Source organism: Drosophila suzukii, chromosome 2L (genome assembly GCF_043229965.1).
Source record: "Drosophila suzukii chromosome 2L, CBGP_Dsuzu_IsoJpt1.0, whole genome shotgun sequence".
Lineage (NCBI taxonomy): Eukaryota > Metazoa > Arthropoda > Insecta > Diptera > Drosophilidae > Drosophila > Drosophila suzukii.
The window spans coordinates 13,466,414-13,486,984 of NC_092080.1; the positions used below are offsets into that span (position 1 = coordinate 13,466,414).

General features: G+C 39.3%; 4 protein-coding genes across 4 annotated transcripts; 3 read left to right on the forward strand and 1 right to left on the reverse strand.

Annotated features, from left to right (window-relative positions):
- The first annotated feature begins 848 nt into the window (after positions 1-848).
- Arr1 (arrestin 1) lies at positions 849-3,594 on the forward strand. Its single transcript, XM_017090606.4, has 4 exons — positions 849-1,092; positions 1,827-2,634; positions 3,139-3,268; positions 3,329-3,594. Exons 1-4 carry the CDS (start codon positions 984-986, stop codon positions 3,374-3,376), a joined length of 1,095 nt encoding a protein of 364 aa, XP_016946095.2. The 5' UTR covers positions 849-983; the 3' UTR covers positions 3,377-3,594.
- A 1,424-nt stretch (positions 3,595-5,018) lies between these two features.
- Positions 5,019-6,969, forward strand: ninaD (neither inactivation nor afterpotential D). Its single transcript, XM_017070081.4, has 5 exons — positions 5,019-5,187; positions 5,249-5,551; positions 5,621-6,432; positions 6,497-6,587; positions 6,647-6,969. The coding sequence occupies exons 1-5, from the start codon at positions 5,059-5,061 to the stop codon at positions 6,851-6,853; spliced, it is 1,542 nt and encodes a 513-aa protein (XP_016925570.3). The 5' UTR covers positions 5,019-5,058; the 3' UTR covers positions 6,854-6,969.
- A 469-nt stretch (positions 6,970-7,438) lies between these two features.
- Positions 7,439-10,895, forward strand: LOC139353067 (protein croquemort). Its single transcript, XM_070996268.1, has 4 exons — positions 7,439-7,904; positions 8,257-9,053; positions 9,409-9,502; positions 9,565-10,895. Exons 1-4 carry the CDS (start codon positions 7,476-7,478, stop codon positions 9,703-9,705), a joined length of 1,461 nt encoding a protein of 486 aa, XP_070852369.1. The 5' UTR covers positions 7,439-7,475; the 3' UTR covers positions 9,706-10,895.
- Positions 10,896-14,419: 3,524 nt separating this feature from the next.
- LOC108009502 (uncharacterized) lies at positions 14,420-17,049 on the reverse strand. Its single transcript, XM_017073907.3, has 2 exons — positions 16,154-17,049; positions 14,420-14,958 (listed from the first exon to the last, which is right to left on the reverse strand). Exons 1-2 carry the CDS (start codon positions 16,900-16,902, stop codon positions 14,634-14,636), a joined length of 1,074 nt encoding a protein of 357 aa, XP_016929396.3. The 5' UTR covers positions 16,903-17,049; the 3' UTR covers positions 14,420-14,633.
- Between the last annotated feature and the right edge of the window lie 3,522 nt (positions 17,050-20,571).

The following is a 20,571-nucleotide window of genomic DNA, read 5'->3' on the forward strand; positions in this document are numbered from 1 at the left end:
CATAATTGAATGTCCAGGTTCCTCAAGTGACAGTTGCTTATGAACTTTAAGAGCTTATGCCTTATTATTTACTCAAAATGTTTCAACTCATGGGTGGGCGACTCAGTACTACCAATTAGGAACTTAATTGTATACTTTTTGTTTCATTAAATGATGAAGTTAAACAGTAACTTAATTAATATTAATTTGGTATAAATATTTTGTTTTGGGGAGAGTTGAAAGAAATGTATACTTATCAGATAATAAAATAAATAAATCAAAAATGTATTTTAATATGTTCAAACCTTTTTGTCGTGTCAATTCACTTTATATTAAATTATTTACATTTCACTTTATTGCATCAATTACCTTAAATTAAAACACGAATATGCACAAAAAGGCAGCAATTACACAACATTATTTTTTGGAATTCCACAATTATTTAACATTTAAGTAAACCCTCTATAACCATAAAAGCAACCTGCTTATCAGTTCTTAGCAGAGGACTGTAAAAAGCCTCAATTAAATTAAAAAGCATTACGTAAACAGGGTAGATAAAGCGGACAGCACGTAATATTTGTGCATAAATACGTCATACTGGGGGGGAAAGGCGACAAACCAAAATACGCAGACTGTATCGATTTAGTTGGCTATTTCTGCATTGCTAATACGCCGTGTTGTGCCCGCATTATTTAATGTTCAAGCCATCGATTTCGCCCGGCGGCTGCAATGTCAATATCAAAGACACTGCGCAGCAAGGTTGCGGAAGCCGTACTAGTTTCCTGCCGGAGAACTGCTGAATTTCTGCCGCACTGCTAATTGAATTTACAGGGGCGACAGGTGGCACAATGCCAGGTATAAATGCCGGATTGCCAATGAGCGCTAATTAATAGTCAAGCGGACCACGCAACGCGGCGTATCCCAAAACAAACGAGCGCGAAACGTGAAATTCACTTAAATTACTAACTATTCATCCGGAGAAACTTTCGAATAACAGCTTCAAGATGGTGGTCAACTTCAAGGTGTTTAAGAAATGTTCCCCGAACAACATGATCACGCTCTACATGAACAGGCGTGAATTTGTGGATTCCGTGACGCAAGTGGAGCCCATTGGTAGGTATCACAAAAGGATACAAAATATGGGATTTAAATAAAACAAGAATTTACATAATACGAGTAACAGCGTTAGATTTCGGATACAAGAATGAATTCGGTAGTCTTTGGATAAATTACTCTAGACCATTTACTACATAAATTTACCTAATTTTTGTTACACTGATAAAGATCGTTATACATTTAAATTAAATATTTTTCGCTAAGTTAATTCGTACCTTTCGGCTTTTTTAAACGGTTAAAATAAATTTAATGATCTATACATTTTATTTAATTAAAAGTCTTTTTTAATGACATAAAATGTATTGAATAACAACATATTGAATGTGTTTTTCCTTGGTTCAGACTTTTAATTAAATCATGCAATTCAATATGTTGTGTATTTAACTCAAAATTTAAATACGAATTTTTGATTTCAATATACAGCATTAATTTACTTGTTTTACCCAAACTAAAAATTGTTGAATATTTGTTGATAAACCCAAGAAACATTTGTAACTACATGAAACATAATACCTTTAATATAGTCAGCAATTATTATAATTTTCACATTGAACTGAGATTTTCCAGGCAGCAAATATTCCCTCTTGGGCATAATTAAATTCTTGTCCAATTTATGCAATCCAAGGCGGCTGTGTTAACGGCCAACCAGGCTTATTAGTTACGTGACCCGGCAAACCACGTGGCTGGTCCACCGTTTCGGTAATCACCTATTAATTAGCATCCCTTTGCAGATGGAATCGTGGTGCTGGACGATGAGTATGTGCGTCAGAATCGCAAGATCTTCGTGCAGTTGGTCTGCAATTTCCGCTACGGTCGTGAGGATGACGAGATGATCGGCCTGAGGTTCCAAAAGGAGCTGACCCTGGTCTCGCAGCAGGTGTGCCCGCCCCAGAAGCAGGACATCCAGCTGACCAAAATGCAGGAGCGTCTGCTGAAGAAGCTGGGCTCCAATGCCTATCCCTTTGTGATGCAAATGCCACCCAGTTCGCCGGCCTCGGTGGTCCTCCAGCAGAAGGCCAGTGACGAGAGCCAACCGTGCGGAGTGCAGTACTTTGTGAAGATCTTCACCGGGGACAGTGACTGCGATCGCTCGCATCGCAGGAGCACCATCAATTTGGGCATCCGCAAGGTGCAGTACGCACCCACCAAGCAGGGCATCCAGCCCTGCACCGTCGTCCGAAAGGACTTCCTTTTGTCGCCCGGGGAACTTGAACTGGAGGTGACCCTCGACAAGCAGCTGTACCATCATGGCGAGAAGATCTCGGTGAACATCTGCGTCCGCAACAACTCGAATAAGGTGGTCAAGAAGGTCAAGGCCATGGTGCAGCAGGGCGTGGATGTGGTGCTCTTCCAGAACGGCCAGTTCCGCAACACGATCGCCTTCATGGAGACGAGCGAGGGATGTCCCCTGAACCCGGGATCCAGTCTGCAGAAGGTCATGTACCTGGTGCCCACCCTGGTGGCCAATTGCGACCGTGCGGGCATCGCCGTCGAGGGAGATATCAAGCGCAAGGATACTGCTCTGGCCTCGACAACTTTGTGAGTAGCTATTTTTTACCTATAGAAAATACAATAATGGTTCTTTTCAAATTATTAAGTACAAAAAATTCAGTTTTTCAACGAAAATTTTCCATTTATAATTACTTAAAGTCGTACAATCATAGTTTCTACAGAAAAATGACATTTACAAATCTTCAATTCAATTTTAATCCACTTAGGCTATTTAAATTCTTACTAAGTTTAAATTATTATAAAGAAATTACATTTTTTCGGTCGTGCCACATTAAACACAAGGGTTCTTAAATTACTTTTAAATGTAATTATAGGTGTCTAAAAATATGCAACAATATATTATTGACTTAGAAGTACAAAGAATTCATATCTTTCTATTTTTAATGCACGACAATGTATGATATATAATATTACATATCAGCATTTTTCTATTATCATTTTTAATATAATTAAATAATAGTTATTATAATATATATTATTTAATTTCTTTGAAAACAACATAATATTTAATATTTTATATTTCCTTTTCAGAATTGCCAGTCAAGATGCTAGGGATGCTTTTGGCATAATTGTCTCGTATGCTGTGAAGGTCAAGCTGTTTTTGGGCGCCTTGGGCGGTGAGCTCTGTGCTGAGCTGCCTTTCATCCTGATGCACCCGAAGGTACAAGGAACCCCTTTAAAATATTGTTAAAACAATTAATAACTAATCATCTTTTTGCAGCCAAGCCGTAAGGCCCAACTTGAAGCCGAGGGCTCCATCGAAGCCTAAATAGAAATGGCTACCTCAACTGATGACAAAAAATTGCGAATTTCTACAAGTCTACCCGATGTTTGTGGATCTTAAAAAATGCTGATGTTGCTGAAATGTTCTGAACTGCAGTCGTCGTACTTTTCTAATATAGCAAATCCAATATTCATATATGTGTGTATGTGTATTATATTTATAACTCAACCAACAATTAAATATGAACAGAGTTTATATACGTATTTGGGAATATTGCATTGAAACTAACTGAAAAACTAAATTTGATATCTGAATTTAACGGAGTTGGTTTATCAAATATCAAGACTAGCAAGTTCTAGAACTCTGTCGAATTTTGGCCAAGGAATAGTCTAAACAATATTCAATATGTTGAATAGAATGCACACAGGCAAACCACTTAATAATACACATTCACAAGGCATTTCCTCAGTAGGTATTTGATATCTTGCAATGTCTGCTGGTTATGCATTTATTCAAGTGCTATGGGGAAATCAACTGAAGCCAGTCCATTCTATTCAATTCTGATAGTAGGCCTTGCTTTTGTGGTTAAGTAATTCTAATTATTGCTACCCTAAGAAGCTGAGAGGATGCCTAATTAATTCATAAGAAGATGCTGGAGCAAGTTTACCGAACTAAGACGGGAGTTAAGGGATAATTTGATATAATATAGTCAAGTTTAAAGTGCACTTTAAAAGTGTTTAGTAGATGGTTTCTTACAGTTTAAATTAGCTTATGTTGATTTTACATCCCTTAACAGCAGAATCCATTTAATTTGGCAATGTTTAGAGCCAAATGCTTTGTGGCATTTTCAATAGGCCACGATAGTTTTCGGTGAAGCACTGACTAATATTAAATTACCTACAGTTAAGTCATCATTTGTGGTCAAAATACAGCTCGAAAAGTGGCTTATCACAAAGGGGGCAACAAACGAACATTTGGCAAACCAGGTGGTAGATTAGTCAAAATGATTTCGCATAATGGCCGATTAGATGGCAGATTAGATTATCGTCTTTGGAAATGTTATTTTATAATTCATGACCATAAAATTGCATTCCAAACATACATATAGCCTATATAACCGACAAGATGGCGAGACTCAAGGCAGAAATAGTTGACCGCATTTATAGTTTAATCAACTAGTTCTGAGTACTTTTATTATGCGAAACAGAAAGTACTCTTTAATATTATTATAGGTTGAATTATTTAAGAAAATAATAATAATAAAAAATATTATGTTATTATTATATTATTTTATATTATTATTATTATATTATATATTATTATTATTTAGTAATACATATATTAGTTTCTTAAACAAGAAAACCCTTACCCTTACACTTTCACCTGCGATCTGACATGGGTTACCATGGGGTTTCGGTAGTTGGTCTTAGGCATTATCAAAAATCTACAACTGTTAGTCTGGCTGATAAGGCAACACCCCCCAAAAAAATTTGGTGCAGTGGTCTGCAATAATCAAGGTCTTAAGTGCCCAATACATACTCTTAAATCCCAATCACCCCACGTTATCAGTTGAGCAAACAAAAGCCCCAGCAAGTTATTACAGTAGACATGCTGATTACCCGCCACTTTATTTACTAGTGGATAATCTATTAAGTGGAGCATGAATAAAAAGACTAGTGCTATTTTTCCGCTGGGCAGTCGCTTGGAAGCCTTTGTCTCGCCTCAACATGTGTTGCAGCTGCTGTGGAGTGACCCAACAAAAGGTCTGGGTCTTTGGACTCGGAACCCTTTTCGCGGTCTGCGGACTGTTGGCCATAATATGCGGGCCCAGCTTTTTAGACTCGATGGTTATGAAGGTGAGTGACGGGGGGTAAACGATTAAAATAAATGAGGAGTACTAAACGATTTATTTAAAAGGCCCTGCCCTTGACGCCCACTTCGAAGACCTTTGAAAAATGGGAGGAGCTGCCCATTCCCGTATACATCTACATGTATCTTTGGAACTGGACCAATGCCGCAGATGTCCAGGCTTATAAAGTGAAACCCACTTTCGAACAACTGGGTCCCTATGTCTATCGAGAGGAGAGAAAGAAAATGGACATCGAGTGGCACGATAATGGAACGGTGACCTATAACCCCCGGAGAACTTGGTTCTGGGATGAAGAGTTGTCCGGTGGCAAGCAAACGGATTTAATTACTGTCCCCCACTTACCTTCGCTGGTGAGTAAAAACAGTTTTCTAAGTAAATTTAATTATATGGTTTTTTAATAAAACATTTCATTTCTTTAGGCTGCTTCCAGTCAAATGCGAAATAGTCCTGCCTTACTGAAGATCATGTTCAACCAGGCTCTGAATGCGAATGGAGGTCATCTTTTTGTGACTCACACGGCAGCCGAATGGCTTTTCGACAGTTTCTACGATGAGTTCCTTCATTACGCCATGACCCTGAATAACCCTTTGGCCCCAACCGTCGAAGATGATCACTTTGCCTGGTTCCTTCATCGCAACGGATCCAAGGACTTCGAAGGACCTTTCACCGTTCACACCGGAGTGGGTGACATCAAGGAGATGGGTGAAATCAAATTCTGGAAGGGCCAAAATCACACAGGATGGTACGATGGCGAATGTGGACGGCTCAATGGCAGCACCACCGATCTGTTCGTGCCCGATGAGCCCAAGGAGAAGGCCTTGACCATCTTCATCCCAGACACTTGTCGTATCATAAATCTGGAGTTTACGGGCCAGACCGAAACGATCCAGGGCATCGAGGGATGGAAGTATGAAATAACACCGAATACCTTCGACAATGGTCAGATCAATGGGAACGCAAAGTGTTGGTGTCCTTTGGAAAGGCAGCCGGATAATTGTCCTGCAACTGGCGCAACTGATTTGGGACCTTGTGCCGAGGGGGTTCCCATGTACCTGTCGGCAGATCATTTTATGTACGCGGATGAAAGCTATAGCAACACGATCAACGGCTTCCACCCCAACTACGATCAGAACAACTTCTATATCATTATGAACCGAAAGTTGGGCGTGCCCTTGAAGGTTAATGCCAATGTGATGGTCACTTTGTATATAGAGTCAGATGATGTCATTGAGTGAGTAATCATATTAAGCATTACTTAAATATTTTAATACAATTATGTTGTTATCTACCCAAAGCATACTGAAGGACCTTCCCAGTTTTTATGCACCTCTTTTCACCACCTCCAGTCGAGCGGAAGTCAATGAAGCACTAGCCTCAGAACTTAAGGTTAATTTCGGAAAAAATGATTACATAAATTTATTAACTAATTTGAATTATACTTACAGTTGGCGCTCAGTCTTCCTGCAATTGGTAGATATATTGGAGTGGGATTACTGTGTCTGGGTTGCATTTTAATAGCCGTTGGCCTGCTCCTTACCATTAAGAGGAAATGGTATGGCCAATCTGAATCGGATAGATTAGCTCTCAAGGATAACGAGGAAAGGCCAAATGAACCAGATACAGAAGCCAATGAAGTCGACCGAAATTTGTAATTTAGTCTTAACATTTTGCATACAAAGCAAGCACATCAGTGTGATTTGCAAGAAAAAGTTCATGTGATAATAATTTAATGTGTTATAAATAAATAAATGCATAATATTGAATGAAACACTAGTAGTTATTTTCGCTCTTATTCAAAAGTCCAACAAATTTTTTAATAAGCTTATCATTAAACGTTAAGACAATTGTGGTGGCTTATGTATTGTAGAAAGCTTTGGTCGATTAACTTCATTAAATTGTAAAATCAAAAAATATTCAAATACTGTCTACAGTTTTTTCTGACAGTGTACCAAATAAGTATAATGCAAAATAATTAAGATAAATTGCGCTCTTATCTAAAAGTTCTACGAATTTTTAATCAACTTATCAAAAAACCTGAAGACTATGTATTGGAGAGAGCTTTTAACGATTTACCTATCAGGAGAATTCCAAGTTAAGAATTCAAAATAACATTAAGAATATAAGAATCAGCAGTTCATTGGAGAGATACCGCTTTTGAAATCTAATCTGGATGATGAGAGGATTGGACATCGATGAATTCCAAAAGTGGGCTCGCCTATAAATATCAGCGGATAAAGTTAATGGCGTACCAGTTGCAAAAATCGATCGGAAGCTATGTGTTGCAGTTGCTGCAGTGTCCGTCAGCAAAAGATCTGGGTCTTCACCTTGGGAGGCCTAATCCTGGTTCTGGGGATTTTCTTGGCCTCAGCCTGGCCAGCCGTGTCTCGCCAATGGATTCGCAGCATTTTGCCCTTGGCCCCCAATTCCTTTATATACAGACGCTGGGTGACCACGCCAATGCCGCTGTATAGCACAATTTACCTCTTCAACTGGACTAATCCGGAGGATCTGAACACCCAGGGCGTTAAGCCCAACTTTGAGCAGCTGGGTCCGTACACTTTCAGTGAGTTCAAGGTTAAGGAAGATTTGCAGTGGGATCAGCCTGAAGTGACTTATTTTGGCAAACGCACCTGGCATTTTCTACCCGAAAAATCAAACGGCTCGCTGGAGGATGTGGTTGTGGCGCCACACTTTCCATCTTTGGTAAGTCTGTCCAGAAATTATTGGTTACAATAGCAAGCACTAAAAAAAAGCTTTTAATAGTTATGCTTAAAGTTAACAAAGCAGTGAAAAAAGGGAAAAATCTATATGAATTTAATGTGAATACTTGAATAATATGATGTACTTTATTTTCAAATTACTTGTGGCTAAATTCAAGCTTAAAAACTGAATATAAAAGTTGCCTTTTAAATATCAAGATATTATTTGGTACGAAACATCAGTTACTGTGAAGCCATCCTCTTTATTTGGAAATCTTTATTGAGAGTGCCGAGTCTCTGTGCGAATATCTGTCACCACATCGAGTAATCTCCGCTAATCCCGCTATCCGCTTTAGACAGCCGCTTTCTATTCGCGCCGATTACGCCGCACTCTGCGCAAAGTCATGAACTTTGCCCTCAATCGCGAGGGCGGCGCCACCCACATGACCCACACGGCTGGTCAGTGGCTCTTCGACGGCTACTACGACCATCTGCTGGACTTTGTGGAGCAGCTGCATTCGCCCTTGTTCCCCGTTAACAGCAATACATTTGGCTGGTTTTACGAGAGGAACAACTCCAAGACGGCGGAGGGTAATTTTACAGTCCACACTGGCCGTGGAGATCTTAGCCGGATGGGAGATCTGCTCCTGTGGAATGGTCAAAATACAACTGGTTATTATCCCGGCGAGTGTGGCAAGGTCAATGGCAGCACGGGGGAACTGTGGTCGCCGGACAGGAAATGGAGTCAGCCCACCTCCATTTTCCTACCCGATGCAGCGCGTTACCTGAACCTTTTCCCCACGGAAAACCTGACTGTCGATGGCATAGCCGTATGGCGCTATGAGTCCACCAATCTCACCCTCGACAATGGCCAGTTGTCACCGGACACCAAGTGCTTTTGCCTCAAGAATCGCGAGTGTCCGCGCAACGGAGTCCTGGATTATGGACCGCCCGCCTTCAATGGTCCGTTCTACATGTCGCATCCGCACTTCTATCTCACGGATGAAATGTACAGGGAGAACACCACGGGTCTGCAGCCCCAGAAAACCAAGCACGGAATGTTTGTGATTATGGAACCCACTCTTGGTATTCCACTGAGCCTGAGGGGCCAGCTCATGATTAGCACGAGAGTGGAGCGCGATGGAGCAATCGAGTGAGTTTTAGATTTAACTAGAATGGAACTCTAAGAATGTAACTTATAAAGTCAGCGGAATTTAAAGTTATTTTCAGTGAAAAATAACATTCTTATATCATTTCAACCAATATCTTGATAAAATTAAATCAATATTACTAAAACTTTTACCAAAGAAAATTGTACTTTGCTAGCCGTTTTATTTTTTAAAGTCAAAAGACTTTCTTATTTGACCTAAATTAATTTGAAATTTATTGAACTATTTTAAATACTATCTATCTAAATAATAATTATAAGATTATTTAATACCTGATTTAAATATTTTTAATAATGTAGTTAAAGTATTTTAATATAAGCTGTATTTTTTCCTGTCTAGCTTATTCAAGGATGTAGCCTATGATCACTATGCACCCCTTTTTACCATGCAAATTCATGCTGAATTGGATGAGGGTCTCACAAGCTTACTTAAGGTAAGTTTAAAGTGTTTCCCTTTAAAGAAGAATTTAACCTAAGTAAATTCCTTTTTCTACAGCTTGCCCTAAATGTAGCGACTATTGGAATGTTTACAGGAATCGGATTAATTCTCTTGGGACTATCAGTGATCATATTGGGCATATTTCTCACAAAGAATCACAAGTGGTGCAACGAACAAAAGACCGAGGGCTATCATTAATTCAAAGCGGTTGACTAACCAGTCAAATACACTTGAACCTGATAAGTCGTTTAGCGCTAACAAAGCAATAATCTGGCTAATCACTGCGGAAATTTTGGGCAATGTTTAAAGCCACAATCAGTCAGAGCTCTTTAAGGCCAGGCCATAAAAAATGTAAATTACGTGCTCGTCTAGATTATCCAATTTCGCTCAGGTGTTGCCCAGCAGAGGGCATCTAGAATTACACTAAATTATGGCCTTTCAAATATGCTAAAATTTATTAATATGTTAATAATTGTTTTTTGCTGTTCGTTCATGCCATGCAAAGGAGGAGGAAAAGAGAAATCCTTGAGCACGTAAGCTGCATACTTTACGGCGTACGAACTCTTTCACCAGCCAGAGCCGGCAAATACCGAACTGGAAATTTGAAAAATGCCAAAAGAATATTATAAGCGACTAATTTATATGCACCAAGCACGCAAACTTACGTTTTGCACACACATTGTTTGTGGCCCACGAAAAGGACGAAGGAACAAGTTAAACAATGTATGAAAATATGAAAATTATATGACTGCCAGTATGTGTCGGCCATAACTTTAACAAAAATTCTCTGACGGGGTGAGCAAACTGGGGTAATAAAATACATGGTTAAAGAATTGCCATGAATAAATGAAAATATTCTATGCAAACGATTTAAAACCAATAAATCCTTTAACAAAATAAGGTGGCATATAAACTCAATAATCTAAGTTGTTTTAGCTAATTAAATGGATGTGTATTTAAGCACCTTTCAAAAACTGCCACAAGTCAAAAAGCTATTTTCTTAATATTTATTATTATTTTTAATGTTTTTCTTACTCATTGGCTGTAAGTCAACATTTGTCACGGCGAAAATTAAAAATACTTTCATTCTTTGTCCATGAAACAAATAGAAATTCTTGCACACTCTAATTTTGAAATTTAATCTTGACAAATGACCAAAGGCATGTTAAACAAAGGGATTCCAACATATGTATTAACATTTATTTTACAACAAGCTTAGTTTATCATTACTCTGCTCAGCTTATTCATTTGCCATTTTATTACATTTTCTTTTTTAAATTGTTAGCCAGCATTTGATTTACAGCCAAGCTTACAGCTTGCACTTTATTATTTATTTACGAAAATTTAAAAGACTTTTCCAATAAAGCTTAGTTTATTTTTCTGTGACACATTTTCGGTTGACATTGAATGCTTGATAATAGCCATTTTCTGGAAATAATTCGGTTTTAATTTAGTTTTACGAGTAAAAAGCAACATTTCAAGGGTTGACTGGGGATTTATTCTATTTGGGTTTTCTTTTCGTAGTCAAGAAACCACAGCTATGTGCAATTGTGCGTGGAATTTTTATGAAATATTTAACCAACGCTTCAGAAACGACAGAAAGGCAGAAATAAAATTAAAAGAGGCAGACTGCCAGCTGAAAGGAAAAGGTGACCGGCAACAAGAACGTTTAATTTTGCAAAATTGGTTGTCAAGGTACGCAGACTGGCTGGCTGACATTTTAATGCTTTTTTAATGCTTATGATACCCACTATGAAATAGGTTTTCGGTATATTATTTCAGTGACGAGGATTAAATAAAACGAGTACATAAAAAAATTTTGGAATATATTTCATATGAGTTTTTTGTAGAAATAGACCAATAACATTCCTTATTTTTAACAATATTTATATAATTTTATAAGTTATAGAATAACTAAGGCAAATTAAGAATGCTTTTAATATTCTTGGGTAGCAGCAAACTGGATCCTTATGTTCACCTGTTTTTGTCATAACATTTTTAATGCCTCTGTGGTTTTTTTCTCTAGGCATAACAAGCAACAGATCGCGTCAGTAACCGACTTCATTATTTTGGCTAAATCCGAAAAACCAAGAAAAAAGGGCCTGAAAGCACGGATTGGTGAGGGAATGTCCGGGTGTTTCCATTGTGGCCTGCTGTCCGTTTATGTCGCGAAAACTTCGGTGTCCTAATCTGCTGCCTGACTTGCATACTAATTTGTTTGGTTTTCCCAGCCCCACCCACTTTGGTTGGGTTTTCCCCTCCTGTCCATCGACCTTCAGCTCGTTTGCCTTGCCTTTATGGTCTTTTGGGCTGCTGACAACCCGTAGATTATGTTGTTGGCTTTGGCTTGGGCCTGGTCCAGCGCCTTTGTATGCCGGCCAAGTTCGAGTGTGTTTTTGGGTGTGAGTTGGCCCAGTGTCATGTTGCCTTGGCTTACAGATTTTAAGGTGGTTCCATTGGCCCTCAGCCCTGTTTGTTTATTTCTGCCGGCCGTCCATAAAACCCTGTTTAGCTGCTTAATTTTTTCCTTTGTCATGTTGACAGTCTCTCTCGGCTCAAGGACTTGTTTTGTGGGGTTCATTTTTCGCACAATTTAATGTTATTTAATTGGCATTTAAGTTTGTGAAAATGGTTCTGCTTTGAGCCGCGATAAGGCCGACATTAAATTAATGTCAGGCACTCTTTTAATTTTTGCCTGAGGAATCAGTACCCAACTTCATAAATTATTTATATTTTATTGCTCTTAAAAAAGCTTTATAAAATATTGCCAAAATTGTAAAATGCATGGCCGAGCACAATGGAGTCTATAAAAGAATGGTCAAACATTTATGGTAAATTTAGCTACCAACACACCGCTAAATAAATCGGCTTGAAATTAATAATTTGTGACATTTTAACTACTCTGTTGAAACCGCATCTGGCATTTTTTAGTAAGCTTGTGTTACAATTTTCTATGCCCTTTGCAATGGATCTGGCTCTGTTTTTACATTTTGTTAGCCGCGCAAATTGCATTGGTCCTCTGGCGATGGGTCAGATGTTAAAAAGTTGACAGCATCAGCGGGGAAATCTGCAGCGAAAAAATGCTTATATAAACATAGACCATTTCGCGCTAACTCCAAAACAAGAGGGAAAAAATCACTGAATACGTGCTGGGAAAAAAATTTAAAAATTCAATTTAAAAAACATGCCGGAATTGTTCCCATTCCTCTGTTCACAAAATAAAATTGGTTATGGTTAGAGTTGCAGCCAAACACTTTATGTTTTTTAGTTTTTAGTTTGCCAACATTTTCGTGGAAAACTGAGAGCCACGGATAAAACCGTATAGTATAGTTGTTAAATTAATATTTAGTTAGTGAATTGATATCTGAAGGGGGTTAATTGAAAAACAGCAAGTAATAAAATATGCGCGCACTTAGTTTGAAGCCAAAAATTAATTAGTTATCTCAGTTATTTGTTGGCATATCGAAATTCCGCAATTAAAACTGCGCCTGGCCAACAAACTTGGCTTTTAGCAGCTGCCAAAGCAGCACGCATACGCAGTGTGTGCCGAGCGTTCTAATTGCCTGCATTTATGGAGTGACCATTAAGCCCGAATGCAATATGTAATGCTAGCTCCGTTCCCCAGCTGGTTTTTCACTTTGGGTTATGGACAAAGCCTTAAGTTCTCTTCTTTTTTTTTATGTCTGGCAGAAAGCCAAGGGCGGAGGATGGTCCCAAAGAAAGTCCAAGATGCTGGAGCATCTTGTGCAAAAACAATTTGCCCCAGGGATAGAAACGTTAGGCGAGCAAACGTGTTGGCCAGATGGAAAAGGGACTACATAAATTCGAGAGGGAAAGTATTCGATGTTGGTCCAAACGAGCTGGCTCACAATGTTTGGCATCGTGTCGGAGCATATGACTATGCATATTTGAAAGGCAATTTCCCCAGTGTTCGGGCCATCGATGCAAATGCAATTTCATTCTGTTTACCAGGCACTTAACAACGTCCCCCTTTAATGCTGAATTTATCCCTTTTCATATCCGTTTGGCCTAAGGCCTTATTTGCTCAACATTCTGCAGCAGCTTGCATATGTGTTCCATCAACTGAATTGCACAAAAATTCGCACTTCCGCATTCACATCCGCCGAATATGTATTTATATCGATCAGCCACCTGCGCTGCACGCTTTCGACAATTTTCGCACTTAAACCGCAGAAATTTTGTTAAATTTTCATTAAAAATACATGGGCTTGCAATTGTGGCAGCTGTGTCGGCATCAAAATGTCACTCGGCCCTCAACCCCCCCTGAAAAGCTTCTGCATCCGCTTCTGCAGCCATGTGTGAAAAGTTTCAGGGGGGTTTTATGGGGCGAGGGGGCGAGGGGGCGATGGGCTGTTCTTCCAACGGAATATCCAAACAAGTTACACCATTTTGCAATTATATATGTAAAATATCCACGTGGGCGTGGCTGTCGGGTTTATTTTATTTAAAGCTACCAAGAGTGATGCCCAAAATGTGGGAAAACACTTTGGGAAAGTTTCTCTGATTTTAAAAAAGTACCTGAAGTTTTCCTCCCTTAAGTAAAATAAATAACATGAATATCTTAACACATATCGTACTTTCCATAGAACCCATAAAATGCATTTAAACCCATTTATTCAAAATAAATTATGGCCAAAACTGCAAGTGATATCAGAATGTTGTTATATGTATTCGGCAGCCCAAGAATTTCAACCAATAGCTCTCCAATTAAATTGCTCAATTAAGTATCTCCACAAACGCATGCCAAGTCAATATATATTTCACATTATACTCTTATGCGAAGCTCCACATTGCTCTGCATATATCAAAATAATCAACTATGGAATTCTATCCACATTCCATTGAACCCGTTTCCCCTTCGCATATTGCCATATTTGTCAACCACATGCCATTTATGCCACTGGGCTTTCCATAATTTATTTGCATACACTGAGATACAGATACATGTGACTTAATACCGGAGCCGGGCATTTAATTAAGGCAAATCCGTGGCCATGGAATGTCCTGGTTCACAGTGCGAGTATCACTGCAGCATTTAATAATGTCAATTTCGGTTGACTTGGGTGCGTTGATTTAGTTAAGACTGTGGCTTTGTGTATGCCAATTTACAGTTCTGCCGCCACTGGAGGCTCCTGTGACCGACGGACCGTGTAGGTCAATTGGAAGCCCGTTTCGGAGGCACTGGACTGCGAATCACTGGCGAATCGCAGGACAAACGGTGGTCGGGCCACGATTTCCTGGCCGGCCAGTCCATTGCCACAGTAGTAAGTGGCCTGGAGCTCCGGTCTGGCGACCATATAGGCATTGGGAATGCCCAGGTAGTCTGATGCTCGCAACGGGGTCAACACCGTACTGCGGCAATCGGTGTCGTAGGCAGGTCCTTGCTGCTCGGAGTTTGCCTTCGAGAGCTCAAAGTGCTTGATTTTGTAGCTGTTATGTTGGGAAGACACAAAATATATGATTATTAGAAAACTTTCACTACTAGAAATAATATTAAATAATAATGGAAGCCAATTGGTGGTCCGGAAGTCTTATTTATTGCAAATTTTTTTCTGAGCTCTAGTACTAAAATAATAACCTTTTACATTTAGCTATAATTTGTCAGATAATAATTTAAACTATTTATAGAAAATAAAATTGAAGGCCTTATGACACAATCTAGTAATCCCTTTTACTCTACAAGTAACAACAGCCTAAACTAGCTTCTGTCATCAATGAATTGTTGATGACAGCCTAGCTTCTGTCATCGATGAATTGTTGATGACAGCCTAGGTCCTGACATGTCGATTAAGAGTTCACAAATTGTTCACTGTTTGTAGCCTAGCTGCCGTCATCGACAAATTGTTGATGAATTTTTTACTTCTGTCAACCTAGCTACCGTTAGCGATGAATTGTATATGAATGTCAGTTGATTTTATAACATTTGTACGCTGTAGGTGCGATCGTGACGTTTTTTTTAAACTCGTTAAGAGGTGATTCTGAATTATATATCAAAACCTAAGGAATCTCAAACGCTATATATTTTCAAGCTCCAAAAGAAATCTAGATATTTTTATATTTCCCGCCAAATTTGCGGGTGGTAATAAGTGGTAGTAGATCTTAAGCAATTTAATGCAGTAGTCATGAAATGTTTATTATACTAAGCTGAAACGGATTCGAGTTCTGGTCGCTCAATAGCTTCCAACCGATAATTTTTATGACAATAAGAGTTAAGTATCAAAAGTTGACGGATCAGAAGGGCTGTATAGCTATTAAAAAATAATCATTTAAACTAAGCTTAAGAAAAAGGTGGTAAGAAAACCTTTAATTATAGCTTCAAGTCTTTGTATTTAGACAAAATAAGCAAAGGCAGTATAATATTAAATTACCATTTTAGCGACATGTAGGCACATATCTGTAGTATTACTTGTTTAGCAAGTATAAGCCTTTTTTAAGATAACCTCTAAGCTGAAGGGTTTTTTAAAAAGCCGTAGAAAAAACAGAATAATATAATTGGTATCCGTTAAGTGTTTGCGATAACTTCCGATTGGAGTATCACCCGTAAGTAAGTGGACTGTCGTCCACAGTGGTACCTTGCCTATGCCAAATATATTTGGAATTCCCGACTTTGGTCTGACTCACTCACCTTATCTCGTTGTCGGCTGCTCCCTTGACACAAATCGAGTACCTCATGTTGGGCATATAGATGCCACCGGCGAAGTTGAAGCTCACGATGCCGCCAGTTGTGGTCCTGTAGTACTGATCGCAGCCCAGCGGAGCCAGCAACTCCAGATCGGCCACGGAAGGCGATCTGAGGCTCTGGATGAGCTGGGCGGCAGGACCGGATCCCGAACCGATTCCATTTTGACCGCCGAAAATGGTGCGCGGCAGGAGATTGCCCAAAAAGGGCAGGATGGGCCGTACAGTTGGTACCTGCACCACGGGTTGCCTTGTATTCCCACTAGCCGAATCCCTGGGGCACTCCAGCTGGGTGAGAGTCACCTGCCATATGGACTGCCTGCCGAGGGGCGTGGCCAGCTGGAACAAAAGCTGCAGCTCCTGACCCCGGCGCATTGGTAAATACAAGTGCTGACCGCTGTTGCGACCGCAGAGCCGGAAATGCCGAATCTGCAGAAAATCGACGCACTCCGACTGCGGCTGCGGCAGCTCCAAGCGCTCGAAATCCAGGCGCACCTGACACACCTGACCGCTCCATGGCGCCACGCGGTACTGGCAACTGTCCAACTTGGCCATCTCACCTGCGCCCGGACTGCTGAAAACGATGCGTTTCTGGCGGACAGCGCCGCTCCTCGCATTGCAGGCCACCTGACAGTGGACAGGTGTAAATACAGGTGCGACGAGCACAAGGGCAAGTGTCAGCAGGGTGAAATCCATTTTGGCCCAATTCAACGTGGGCTACGCGTTTCGATTGGGAAATTTTCGCTGAACAGCGCTTTTATATCAGTTTCTGAGAGCAATTGTATATCTAACGGCAGATAACTGCCATTGACATTCAGCGATAAGGTTCCGAAGATGTTAGCTGGCGATAATGTATCTCTTGATTGTGAAATTTTTGGTGTGCCAAAGAAGTACCAACTTCGCTGAGTCACCCCAAGTTAAAAAGTTTTCCTGCATTTTCAGTGCTTCATTACTGGGCTGCAAAAGAGTTTTAATACGCACATAAGTTTTTAAAGTAAATGCACCCTCTTAAAAAAATCAGAAACTGAAAGGTTTTTAATTATCATAAAAAAACTTTATTTTCATGGTTTTACTTTAAAAACTTAAGACGAAGACTTAACGACAGTGCATTAGTTGTTGATGTCTTAATTAAAGTTTGAGTTTTTGTTTGATGTAATAAAGCTTGATTAAAATTGACAGCCAGCTTATAGATGCCTAACATTTTTGCTTTATGTTGGTCCTTGCAAACAAAGAGATTTGTCTCTAAGAAACAATTAAATTGTGTTAAATAATTCTCGATTCTCTAACCACTCCTACCAACCAATCCAGCCCAATCTCTTTAACTCGATAGGAATTTCTCCCCACTATCTATGTAATCATTATCGAATAAATAATGCGCCGGGAAGACATGCCAGGTATGCATGCAATCTTCCAGTTTATACCCTCACCATCCGGCAGATAACATTTGTTCTTCTTGGCTTTAAGCCTTCTTCTCAAATAGGAATTCATTGCCCAAACGTTTTATCAATAAATGCCACAAGGAAGTTTTACGCACATTTTATGACAGAGGACTTACACACACTCACATAGAGGCGTTTATGGCCGCCTTACACCATTTATGAGGTCCCACACTCACACTCTTGCAGCTAAAAAGGACCTTGGCGCACGTAAAACAATAAAATTCGAGGCATTTATATGAGCATACCTCTGATTGTATTTGAAAAGGTGGAGAGCATGTGTGCGATAGTACCTTCACCGCCCCTCCAATTTACATAATATATATATTTTGCGGCATAGGTTACCATTTTTTATGCCCGCCTTGTAATTAAAATTAAATTCCCATCGGCGGCGTCTATTAAATTTAATGTTAAATGCAAGCCTTGTGACAAAAAATACGGCCGAGGTGGCGGTAAAATTAAACAAATGGCCAAATAATACTAAAATTGCATGCACAGTGCGATTAACATATCAACAGCGACAAAAAACATCATAAACCAGCGGGGAAATGTTTCACAGTGAATTTTCAGCTTTGCATTTTCAGGCCTGCAACTGCGGCAAGAACCATCAACAATGCCCACCACGGTGCACATTCGCGTTCAAGTTTTAAAAATTTATGGTCCAAGTAGAGGCCCAGTTAAAAAACAAAGCCAGTCGGCAAGCAACCTTCAAAAAAAATAAACATATTTTACGAGGAGTAGAAAAAAGCTCGTGCAGCCGTCGCATAAAAATGAAAACTATGTACTAATAAGCAAAAACAAGGTGGAAAAAGTGAACAAACTAACGTCGTTAGCAGAAAGGAAAATGGGAAATATAAAGGGCGAAAAATTACAGGATTTATTCAAGGAACAGGGAATGCTCTTAAATTTTTGATGACCTTTTTTGTCCTAAGTGAAATGTAACGAGAATTAAATAAAATTATCTTGGATGTTATAAAGCAGTTAAGTTTATCTGAAAAAATAAAATTAGTTGACGAAATGTACATTTTATATTTTCCTTAAAAGTTAAAATATAGTTTAATTATGTATATTTCCTTAAATTATTTTTGCCATTTATAAAAAAAGGACTTATTTTGAATTGTAGAATACAAAAATTCTCGAGTGCAGACTGTTTATTTTGCATTGATTTTTTAGAACAATAAGTATTTATTCCAATAGTTTCTCGAAAAAGTTTTTAAGAATATTCTGTAAATGTGCGACCATCATTACTCATCCGAAAATGACTTTTATAAGTTTTGTAACCATACCCGAGGACACACAAAAAACTTCGCTCCAATCCAGCACACCCACTCAGCCATATATTCCCGGCAGACTTCATCAGCAATTTGTAATACCTAGTTTCCAAGGGCATTTCACAAGCCAAAAAAACATGAAAACACAAACTTTGGTTGTAACCGCAGCCACAGCAGCGCTCACGTATTTATGTCAATGTTTTGTTTTAGTTGTTGGCGGCAGTCTTGGCCACCTTTAACCCAAAACCCCTGGCCACGCCCTCAATCCCCGCCCCCCGGTTGCATGTCGTGCCCATTTGCGTTACCTTTGAACCCCGGCACAAAAACAAGAAGTGACGCCCGTTCAGTTTCGCTTCGGGTCGAGACTCTTGGCTCTTGGCTCGACTCTCTGTTTGCCGTGCTCTGTTCTCGACTGAAGTCAGCTTTATGTGATCAACAACTTGTTTTGTTCTGGCTCAAGATGTATGTGAAAATGGAAGTAGTGTGTTCGAGACCAACAACAAAGACATCAAAACTACAAGTGCTGAACGTCAGAGACATGAAATCGGACTTAAACGACTTAACACAGGAAATGATGACTAAGAAATCTTAAATAAAGTGATTTATAAAGGACTTAAAAACTAGATGATAAAAAATAAAATCCCAACTTGTTCTTATTTTCTAAAACAAGTTTGGTATTTCAAATTTATAATAATTATTAGTTTCTCACAAATTTTGCCAAGGATTTTTATATAATAATTTTTAAAGATATATAATAATTTTTTCTTGTGCATTTTATTGTTTGAGGCTTCCAGCAGAGGTTGAGAAAAAAATATTCTTTAGCCAGTTGTCTTATAGTTTTATTGCTGTTTACTTTTTAGTTTAATAGGGGAACCATAAAAGTGGTATGACAATCTGCTTGCAACTCCAAATTGCCTTTGCATTTTTTTTTTGTGCCACGGCTTGATCGAAACTTAGTGGAAAATGCAGCAGCTGGGCCACATAAAAAGTGGCATAAAAAGCCAATTAAGTGACATTCGATTGGTTTGCGTAAGGCGCAGATTGCACGGCAAGTCGTCATCCCTCGTAAGGGCGGGCCACGCCCCAATCATAAATATAAACAACGCCACGGCGACGACTTTGCCATCTAAAATGGAAATCTACCGGTAACAAGAACATGCATATTTCCCGGGACCGTGTTGATTTTTCTTGCCAGCCTTTCCTTCGTGTTTGCTTATCAAGTGCAAATGCATGCAACTTGCAGCAGCAACAAACATTGCAACACGACAGCAACAGCAACAGAAACAGCAATGGCAACAAAGCCATAATAATATCAACAAACAGCGCAGATAGGCACCAGCGAAACAGCGACGTGTTGCTCCCTGCTGCCTTCAAGAAAAACGAGTTGTTTCCGGCACTCAAACACTTCTGATTGCAGTGCCAAAAAAAGAAATGCATAAAAAATTCAGGAATATGCAGCACTTTTGTTGCCGACGCAATAAATTTAAATGCAATCGCATTAAGAGAGCAACCAACAAACGAAAGGATACGTTCTGGTAGCGGATTTCGGGACATGGAAATTTATGTAGCATACTTTATGGGGCGCGATGGCTTGTGAACTTGAACTTGCCTCGAGTAAACATTTTTGTTTGGCAAATTAACATTAAATTACTTCTGTT